The sequence below is a fragment of the Kogia breviceps genome, chromosome 4, assembly GCF_026419965.1.
Source record: "Kogia breviceps isolate mKogBre1 chromosome 4, mKogBre1 haplotype 1, whole genome shotgun sequence".
Lineage (NCBI taxonomy): Eukaryota > Metazoa > Chordata > Mammalia > Artiodactyla > Physeteridae > Kogia > Kogia breviceps.
This window is the reverse complement of record NC_081313.1, coordinates 157550219-157561600: the sequence shown is the minus strand read 5'-3', so window position 1 is coordinate 157561600 and position 11382 is coordinate 157550219. Positions and strand designations below refer to the sequence as shown.

Genomic DNA, 11382 nt, shown 5'->3' with positions numbered 1-11382 from the left:
AAATATCATATGACATTTCCCATACAGAGTATTTTTCTAAACCTTTAGATCCACCTCCCAGAATAATACCAGTTTAGTGAGAAAAATTCTCAGGGATGGCAGGAGACACAGTCAGTCCACAGTCCTTGATTTCCTAAAGCAGACAGCAACAAAATAAACACATTCTTGTTTCTTCAAATCTCTGTATTAGATCATTAGCCAAATGTGCACGTTACCCACTACAGCATCACCCCACTACATGGCCTAGAACCAAGGAATGATCATGGGATGACAAGTTGCAGACAAGCCCCAAACGATTAGGCTTCTTAGGTGGTCTTCTTGTCAATCTCTTGATTTGTGTATGTTCTGATCTTTCCTTTTGTTTCAGGTAGCCAACTAGGTCATTAGTATTTATCTATATGTATATGTATATGTATATCTATATCTATATATATCTTTTCATTTCAGAGATTTGTATTGGATAGAAAGGAGACACTGCTGGAAGATACTCAGAGATGATGCTTAGCACCCCACAAGTACTGAGGAACATGAGTGTCATTCAGGGTAAGGAGAGAGGGAGGGATGCTTTCTCTGAGACTGGGAAGGAGAAAAGCAGCAGGGTCCAGGCAAGTGGATACCTGCATACCATTCAGCGGTAGTGACCTGGGGAAATGGCAGACCTCGGAACAGATGGCACAATGAAGCTTAGGAAGCCAGCCCGTGGCACTGGCCCAGGTGTGCCACTAGAGTGGCAGTCTTTGACCCATGAAAGAATCAAACAGGCTGGAACATGGAGTAGAAAAGAAATGTGGGTTTTTTTTTTTTCCTCTACAGCTTCATTTAAGATGTCAGATTCATCACTGCACTCCCATCTGGGACCTAGTGGTTCCTTGGTCACTTCACCTCGGGAACTGCTGAGACTCAACAGCATGAATTTGATATTGGATCAGTAATACAGTATCTCTAGTAATAGATGTCCAAAGGGGGGTGGGGAATAATTGGTTCCAGTTCTGAGTCAAAAGGCTAATGAGATACAAAATTTAGTTAAAGGATTGATATATCTTATGTCTTGGAAGATCAAATGTGTACACAGGGCTTAATGAAATTGTAGACGAATAACATAGGCCTGGTGTAATACAATAGGGAGTGGTGGGGACTGTGGGTAACTGGGGAGAAACAAGCTCTGTCTAAAGAGGTGGTCACTACTGAGCACCATCCAGTTGTCCGTCTTGAGGAATTGCAAGCCCAGTGATGCCAGATTAATCTGAGAATGCAAGAAGCCCCCACGGCACTGAATCTTTCACTTTATGGGCAGGTACAGTAAGGCCAGAGAGACACAGAAACTTTCATCTTTCTTGTGCCAGAAATCCATACTGAGGTTTTAGAGTCGTAATCCTCAAACCGAGATTGAGGAAGGAGCATATGCCAAGCTCCATGAGAGTGTGTGTAGAGTGAACAAGCTTCTATGCCATTATAGTGGTGGAATGATCAGTTTTCTTCCCTTTCCTGGAAGCCGACACCTTATACATGTAAGAAAGTAAAATACTTGCGTGTACTCTCGAAACAAAAAATAGAGAAACTTTTTTAGTAGAAATAGGTACAGAAAATTGCCAACCGAAGTTTTCACAGCGTAAACAGTCTGGTTGGCTTTTAGATCACTCACTCGGAGGGCTTTTGTCTCTCTCCTACCGGTAGAGCAGAAGCCCCTTACTCTCCTCCAACACCTCCTGGACCCACTCAGCAGGCAAATGGCCCTGATTGAGAATAAGACAGAGCCACCAGAGCAGGGATTTGGGAGAGGAGCAAAGAGTCCTGAAGGGGCAAGGCACTGCTGGGAGAGCAACCAAGGGAGAAAAGGGAGCCGAGGGTGGAGGCTCTGGGGGCACTTTGTCACTGACGGGGTGGAGGGGGGTCATGGGTCATGGGCCCCAAGATTTCCACCTCCCCAAAGACCCCGTGTAGACTGGAATTTAGTGAATGAACCTGAAAGTGAAAACCTAATAAAAGGTCCTGCTTTCCACGGCTCTGATCCCTCAGCACCCCGAGCCCTGCTGACCGATCCTCCTTAGGCTAGAAACCCTCCTCCTGGTACCGCGCGGGAGGCGCGGCGCCTCTGAGCGGAGCGGCGAGTCCGCCAGCCCCGGTCTCTTTCCCTGGCGGCGCCGGCTTCTTCCGTAGGACAATATGTTCAAGAAAATGGCAGAATCTGGGCCTGACTCCGGCAGGAGAGTGAAGGGGGATACTACCGTTAAACCAATCGTTTATGGTAATGTTGCTCGATACTTTGGAAAGAAAAGAGAAGAGGATGGGCACACCCATCAGTGGACAGTATCTGTAAAACCATATAGAAATGAGGATATGTCAGCATATGAAGAAAATCCAATTTAAATTACATGAAAGCTATGGCAGTCCTTTAAGAGCTGTCACTCAGCCCCCATATGAAATTACTGAAACAGGCTGGGGTGAATTCGAAATAGTCATCAAAATATTTTTCATTGATCCTCATGAAAGACCTGTAACCCTGTATCATTTATTAAAGCTGTTTCAATCAGACACCAATACAATGCTGGGAAAAAAGACACTGGTTTCAGAGCTCTATGACGAAATGATATTTCAAGACACAACAGCGATGATACAACAATTATTAACAACATCTCGTCAGCTTACCTTAGGATCCTATAAGCATGAAACAGAATTTGCAGAACTTGAAGTGAAAACCAGAGAAAAATTAGAAGCTGCGAAAAAAAAAAAAAAAAAAAAAGCAAGCTTTGAAATTGCAGAGCTTAAGGAGGGATAAAAAGCAAGTCGTGAAACTATAAATTGTTTAAAAAATGAAATCAGGAAACTCGAAGAAGATGATCAGACAAAAGAAATATAAACGGTTCTGAAGAGAACTCGATAGTAAGTGAAACTAAAGGTGGAGTTTAAAGGAGAGACGGACTACAGATGCTGCGATGTTTCTTAGAGGAACTGCATGCCTAGTTGTCAGCCATAGATTTCTCAGCAATGGGGTCAAAGTATTTGTACTTTACAAGCAATCTTTAATGTGAAATATATGTGTATAATGCTGTATAGGCATTTTATCAACCCATTTCAGGGTAGTTCTGTGATATTAAGCACAATTTTAAAACATTTTTATTGCATTGTATTGTATAGCTTATCCTTTTGACAGACATCAAAATTTCATTATAAAGTATAACTTGTACAAATTTTGTACTTCCCTAGTAGTTAGAATTCGTGGTAAAATTAATGTGTATATTTAATTTCTTAAGTTCTTACCTGCCCCCATCCCAATTCTTTTGTATCTGATGTGCCCAGTGCGCAGTAAGCACAATAAATGTAGTTTACAGATGATATTTTTTTTAAAAAAAGAACTAATAAAAAAAAGTATCCAGAAATTTCTGAGATGAAGCAGCAATGGTTGAAGAGGGGAACTGTAAATGCAACAGGAAATTTCATCCGAATCACAATAATAAGATGTATTATTATTGGTTGATAAACAAAACAGTGAAAATCACTAATCCATAGTGATGAGAAGAAGAAGCTGCTCCCACCTTGGTGTCCTGGGAAAGGAGAGAAGGAGGAAGAAAGGGAAGAGGACAAGACAAAATAAAGGGAGGAAGGAAAGAAGAACCTGAGAAATATTTCCAGCACCTGACACTCTCCCCTCCCACAATGTGTTATGAATTCAATTCTCTAAACAACTCTGTGAGGTGTGAACTCTTGCCATATCTATGTTGCAGAGGACACAAAATGGCAATGATTGGTATTGCATCCCAGAGCTGCTCACCTCCAAATCCCATGCCCTTAACCTCTTTACTTAGCTGCTACCTGATACATTCAACAGCCTCAGTTTAGCTTTTGGAGATACAGCATCTTTGACAGTGAAATTAGAAACAAGTCCAAAATCTTTAGGGGATCAAAAAGAAGAGAGAAGTGTTTACTCCTAAGTTTCCATTTTATGTTTATAGGTTTACATTTTTTAAATGTTATTTTTAAAAGCAGAGGATTGTCAAATTCTAGATATTTTTATGTTTCCCTTAATTTATTTGGGTGAGAGCAGAGAGCTGTTGACATAAATCAAGTAATTGAAACACATCTTTCAAAGGATTTTGAAAATCTACTTTCTTTCTTTCTCTTTAAACATCATTATCTTTTCTCTGTCTTCTTTTTAAAATTATGAATTACAAAAGCAATACTTTTCAGTGTGGAAGATTATATTGTTGTTGTTATTTATGTCTCAGCAGTAAAGTTTGGACTTTCTTTATAGCTAAGACAACACAGAGAGAGAAAGCCCGCCTCTCTTGTTAATTGATCAACTGGACATGAGGAAACGTGGCCAGTAGAAGTTTCCAAGGAGATCAAGGGAGTTTCTGAACGTGCAGGCTAATAAATGCTCCTGAAATTGTGTGAGATTCATGGCAGGGAAATATCAGGGTTCTTGGAACATCAGTACAGGAGTGGCCCGTTTCTCATTCTCTGAGTGGACCAAGCCTGACAAAAAAGTGGAAGGATTCTTTTTACACCTAGTTTTCTCTCACTTCAAAACACCCTTGGATGGATCAGAGATCCATTTGAGGTTGGCACGTTTCAGAAGTGGCTTGCCAGCTCTTTATTTATTCATTCTCATTTCTCATTCGACTTGCCAGGAAGTTGTTTGAACATTTAAAGAATCTCTCTTGATAAGACAAAACTATGGATGCATACAAAGTACAAGAAGATTAATAAATAAAAACTTCTAAATGTTTAAGAATCTTTATCTAAAATTAAATTTCAGTTAGGATCTTGCCAGTTTGAAGTGAGTTTTTCCTGGTCCAGCTTTGGCAGATAGTATGGACGCTGGCTCCTGGCTCTGACTCTCATGCCAGGAGCAGTCTTGGAGCACTCAGGACAGCCTCTCTGAGATCCCTGGTGTGGAGTAGGCAGGGAAAAACAAATGCTCAGGGAGCTCCCCAAGCCTACGTGGCATATGCAGAGCCTGGTGAGTCCTCCTGCTTCCAAACTCCCCTTCTCAGCTATGTGAGTCAGGGTTTTACAGAAAGACAGAGCCGATAGGATGTGTGTATATATAGAGAGAAATTTATTTTAAGGAATTTGCTCGTGCAATTATGGAGGCTGGCACATCTAAAATTTGAAAGGTAGACCAGCAGGCTGGAGACTCAGGGAAGGGCTAAAGTTGCTCTTCAGATGCAAAGGCCCTCAGTCTGGAAGCTGGGAAAGACCTGATGTTGTAGTTCAAGTCCAAAGGCCATCTGCTGGCAGAATTTCTTCTTGCTCAAGGAAGTCAATCTTTTTTTCTATTCAGGCCTTCAACTGATTGGATGAGACCCATCCACAATATGGAGGGCAATCTACTTTACTCAGAGTCACCGGTTTCAATGTTAACATCATCCAAAAAACACCCTCACAGAAACACCCAGAATAACACTTGACTATCTGAGCATCATAGCCCAGCGGAGTTGACACATAAAATTAACCATCACAACAGTCTATGTTGTTTTTATGTTTTTTGGGGTTTTTTGGGTTTTTTTTAGTAAGGAAGAAGATATTTAATAGTAAAGAGCAAATAATTGCATGCTATAAAAATGAAAATAAAAGCACAGGCACTCACTTTACCAGGTATCAAAACATATTATAAAGTCTAATTGTCCCTTCCCTTCTTATAAACCTTCAAACTTTCTGCTTTAACCTAAGGAAAACCTTTCCATTTATCATGGTACTCAAAGTCCTTTGTGATCTGTTTATTGCTCATTTCTAGATCTTGCTTTTTTATCCTGTCTTTGAGTCCCAAGCTCCCACCAGGCTGAATGACTTTCAATTCCACAGAGACAGTATTCATTCCCTTGCCTTTCTAGGCCTTTGCTCTTACTGTTTCTTCTTCCTGAAACATTTTTCCTCATCCCTAAAACTCCGTCTTTCATGAATTCCTCTTCACACTTTCCAGGTAAAAACTTAAACATCACTTTATCTGGGGAGATTTATTGGTTCCAAAGACTGATGATTCATTCCCAGCACACAGCATCCTGCTTAACTATTTGTTAAATAATTGAATAAAAGCCATGTGTTCTGCCGAACCAAAAGTACCCCCAAGTATGACTAAGCATGGTATTAGGTGACAGCACAAGCTCTTTAATAGTGGACACTGGCTCATGAAACCGGCCTTCTTAGCGCTGTCTGGGTTTTGCTTCTGCTTCACTGATTGCCCTTCCTCAGAGCCCTTTGCTGCTTTCTCATCGTCTCCCCAGCCACTTCATGCTGGAGTGCCTCAAATTAAGATCTTCATTCCACACTCCTCCCCTAAACTCCAGGGGAGTTTCTTGTTGTCTAGTTTCTTGACATTATATTTTGAATGTCTAATGGACACCTCAAATGTTCAAGGCTGATCTTTCTTCCAAAGTTGGTGGCAACTTCAGTTGGTCTGGCCAAGACACCTGTAGTCATTTTTTTTATTCCTCTTTTCTGCTCACCTGACTTCTAATTCATCTGAAAATCATGCTGGCTATAACTTCAAAATATATCCAGAATCTGACTACTTCTCATCCTCTTCCCTGTTACCAGCCTTGTCTGCGTCACCACAATCTTTTATCTGGATTATTTCAACAAGGCTTCTAGCTGGTCTTCCTGTAGCTACCCTTGCTGCCCTACAGACTGTTTTCAACACAACAGCCAGACTGATCTTTTTAAAAGGCAAGACAGATCATAGAATTGTTCTGTTCAAAAGGCTATGATGCTTCTGTATTTCAATCAGAGTAAAAGCCAACTTTCTTAAAATGGCCTGAAAGTCTATACATAGCCCAAATCCCCGCATGGGCCTAGCTGATGCTGGATCTTATTACTCTCCCCTGGTTCTCTGAGCTCCAGCCACACTGACCTTCTTGCTCTACTTCAGATGAACTACACATGCTTCTGACCAGGGCTTACACTCTGTTCCTTCTGCCTGGAACCATCCTCCCAAGAATCTGCTTGAGTAATTCCCTCATCCCCTTTCAGTCTTTCAATAAGTCCTAGCCTTACTACCCAATTTGGTACTGCCCTCTACTCCCTAACCACACCCACCCAGGTAAACTTGACCCCATACCTGCTCTGCTTTTTATCTCTCCATCCATAATGTCATATAGTTGACTTATTTATTATGCTCTTCATTTGGCATCTGTCTCTCCTGCTTAAGGGTATACATTCTAGCCTTTTTTTTTATTGACGTATCCCAATGTAGAAAAATATACATAGTAGGTATTTGATAAATATTTATCGGATGAACAAATGAACAACTTTAACAATCAAATACCAATATTGGAGAACTTATTAAAAGAATATTTACCTTGACCACAGCCAAAGATTCTAGATTAGTAAGTTTGGGGGTGGGACCAAGCGAACTGTATTTTTCATAAGCAACCTAGGTCTTGTCATGACCATCAGAGTTTTTGAACACTGCTGAAAACCACAGGGTCTTGATTTGGCTTGACAGTGGCAGTTCCTCTTAAAACCTTCTGAGTTTGCACATTAGGGTGGGGTGTGGCTAAAGATTTTATTTTATCAATAAATGATCAGTTGATCCAAAGAGTATCCTACGTGGAGAAAAAAAAAGATTCTTGACCCATTCTCCTCTTGAATAATAATAATAAATATGCTTGGGTATGTGCAGAGCTTAATGGGAAAAATAAGTATGCATTTGCTAGAATAAAGATATTCCTAATCTCTTTCTGCAAATGGCAATTCTTCCATTATGAGGTCTTTTATCCTGATACTTATTGACCCGTGCCTCACCTTTCCACGTATCATATTTATTTCTAACTCGTGATTTTCTCTTCTCCTGACCCTGACACCTATTAGAAGAAAAGGGCTAACAATGAAAATGAGATTGTGATGTTTGATCCAGGTTATAAATACAAAAGCCCAACACTTTAAAAAATGGATACAGCCCTTAACTTGCTATATGATCTCCAGAACTACATTTCAGCTCTCTAAGCTCAGTTTCATCATCTATGAATGAAGGAATAATCTGGCAAAATCTTTTGATGTGTATGGGAAAGCACTCTGTAAAGTGCAAAGTGCAGCATGCACTAAGACACTTTTAATATTATTAATAATAATCCTCCATTTTCTGGATCCACAACAATAATGGACATCTGATATATTTTTCTGTCCATATTTTCCTTGGGACAGTGGCTTACCAAAAACAGGGAAGATTCGACATGAGTAGTTCTCTCTAGGTATAGGCAATCATCTGAAAAGAATTTTAAAACAATAATAAAATTGACTGAAATTTGGTCTGTTTTTTATTATCACCTTAAGCCCACAGGCTGAACAAAAGTCAGAGATAAAATGCTACCCCCGACTGGGTCAGACTCCTTCCATTGCCCCCACCTCCAACTTAGGCTCCTCCCTCTTCCACACATGATCCTTGTGACCTACTAGGACTCACACCCCTGCAGACTCCAGAGTGAACACATGACCCAGACCTGATCAATTATTCTATTGTATCCCTCCTGGCCACAGTGATCTGTTGGAAGATAAATGAGTAGCCAAGTCAGTCCAGTCAATGCCATGCAACCGTGGGACTTCTCTGTGGGGTGGGTAAGATACCTCTTTATTTCAGCAAGATTTGAGGATGGGTCAGGACATAAGTGTGGCAGCTTCTGGCAGCCATCCTGCCAGCACAAGAAGAGTCTGCCTGGGAATTGAGCCAACACAAATGAAAGCAGAGACAAGAATTGGGAAGACTGAGATCATGGCTAGATGGTGTCATTACATCACTCAGAGACACCTGTGCCTGCACTTTCTAGAATCACAGTCCCGTGCTAGTTTGATTTGGGTTTTGACCACTTACATCCTGAAAATCACCAAGATCAAAGACTTTGTTAAAGGAGATTGGTTTACACTGGGAGGCACGTGAGTGGCAGTTTAGGTCATGTCAGAAGTAAAGCGTGAGGTGTCACCCAGTCAGTGAAAGGACCTCAGTTTTACCACCTACAAAGTGAGTAATGGAAAAGTAGAAGAGATGATTGCTGGATAATTCAAATTCTCCTAATTCCAAAAGTTTCTTAGCATAGCTCAGACATACCTGGTACATGATGGAAATTTTGGAAACTTGTCCATATACGAAAATAGAAGGATTTTGAATCACCTGTCAAAACATAAATTAACCATATAAAACGAGGTCACTGGATTGATGACATGGAATACCTAAGGTAATTTACATGCCTTTGGCTTCCACAGCAGCTGATGTCAAAAGCACATGAGGTTTCTGTATTTACAGTTGTTCTGTTAATACATTACAATTACAGATGTAATCAAACATAAAAGTTTGATTTTTTTTTGTCTAAATGACACCTTTAATCACTTCTGAATAAGCCATGACTACAATTAGAGATATCTTCAGAAAATCACACCTAATAGAATCATTTATTAGAATTCTAAATAGGAGCTCTTTATTTCAATGCCATCTCCCTTTAATCTGTTTTCCTAGAGAAGGTCATGGTTTCCTGTGCATTAGGGCCGCGAGTGAAATTCTGACTGGAATTGAGCATAACAGATCCTCCACCAGAGAAATCACTAAAAAAATTTTCTTCTCAATTAAAATAAATTCAACAGACTGTTCTGAGTACTCACCAAATGCCAAATAGTATTTTAAAATACTATTTTAAATATTATTTGTATTTTAATAGTATTTTTAAATACTATGAGTATTTTAAAGTGTGTATGTGAGCAAGTCTTTAAACCTGTCCACAATAGATTTACGATGTAATGGAGGTCGCAAATGCATAAGTTAGGCCTTGAAGTAGCATATGACTAGCAGAGAAAGGAGAGCATACTTCATGCACAAGGAATGACCTGAGTGACCATGAAGTCTGGGAGGTGGAAGAAGAGAGATTACATTTGGAAATGAAATCAAGTCAAGATGAGGTCATACTGGGTAAAGGATAGGCCCTAATCCAATGAATCCTGTCTTTATGAGAAGAAATTTGGACACAGCGACACAGAGGAAGATGGTCATGTTAAGACAGAGATAGAAGCTGAAGTTATAATATTGCAAGGTAAGGAATGCCAGGGACAGCTGGTGCCCACTAGAAGACAGGAAGAAAGGAAGGATCCTCTCCTAAAGCCTTCAGATAGAGCATGGCCCGGCTGTCCACCATGAGAAGGGGATACTCCTGAAGTCACTGAACCCAAAAAAAGAAAGGCAAAAGAAGTTGGTCTGATATCAACACCCTTTCCCAGCAGAGTGACCTCAGCAGACGAGCAAAGACCCATGAGCAACAAACAAATGGTTGGCACTGAGATTTAGAAGTTGTTTGCAATGTAGCATTATTTCATTAAAAAAAAGAAAAAAAACATTAACCTAGGATTTCCTCTTGCTTTTTAGCTGCTTTTGCCACCCCAGCTTCTTTTTCTCTGACATTCACAGAAGAAGCAGCTTTATTTGATAGCCAACTTTTTCTCTTTACCTGGTGATTCAACATCCTATTGTAGACACTTAACGGTTCATAATCTAGGATGAAAAGAATCTTTCCTGAAGCTGTAGGTCAACATGTCTCATGAGACAATTTCTTGTAAATTTCATTTTTTTCTTTTTTTTCATGGAAAGGCATTTCTCCCAAAGACTAAGAACTTTGGCAGGAATAACCATAGCAACAATGAAAAAGTGCTGGTTCTCTGTGCATCCTGGGTGCCTAGCATTATGCCCTGCACAAAGCAGGAACTCAGCTAGTATTCAATACAGAAACATGTGAATGAGAGAACAAGCATGTTTTTGCTTTTATTTTAAGGAGAAAAATACATGAAAATAACCAAGGTGTCCATTTTTTAAAAATTAAAAATAGAAAAAGCTTAGAAAGGGTGGCGGCTCAAATGGAATGGGGTGAGCTCTATGAAACTGCTGCAGCTTCAGTGCCAAAGGGAGGCAAGGGGTATGACATTTTCCATAGAAATAAATGTCACAGTTAAAAAGCCAGGGCTTAACATCACAGGCCCTAGAACTGAAGCCCAACTCTAGCCTCTGTTATGTGAATTTGGGGGCATATTTCTTAATCACGCCCTGCTTTCTGTGCCTTTTCTATAAACAGGGAGTGATAAATAACATTATCAATCTCAAAACTTTCTTTGTGAGGATTACATGTTTAATTACTATAAAATATTCAGCACACAAAGTAGACACTAAGTAAATGCTAGCTACTATTAGCACTGTTGTTATTTATTGCTACATCCCAGCCCAGATCACATTCCTTTTCTCTTTTATTCTCCTCATTAGCACACACTTTGTGACACTTAATGCATTCTTTTCACAGCCTGGTTTCTTTCTTTTCTTTTTTTTTAACATCTTTATTGGAGTATAATTGCTTTACAACGTTGTGTTAGTTTCTGCTTTACAACAAAGTGAATCAGTTATACATATACATATGTTCC

At 40.0% G+C, this 11382-nt stretch overlaps 1 protein-coding gene across 1 annotated transcript; it reads left to right on the top strand.

The window, feature by feature from the left end:
- The first annotated feature begins 2163 nt into the window (after positions 1 to 2163).
- LOC131755987 (YEATS domain-containing protein 4-like) lies at positions 2164 to 2776 on the top strand. Its single transcript, XM_067033429.1, has 2 exons — positions 2164 to 2339; positions 2491 to 2776. Exons 1-2 carry the CDS (start codon positions 2164 to 2166, stop codon positions 2774 to 2776), a joined length of 462 nt encoding a protein of 153 aa, XP_066889530.1.
- The last annotated feature ends 8606 nt before the right edge of the window (positions 2777 to 11382 follow it).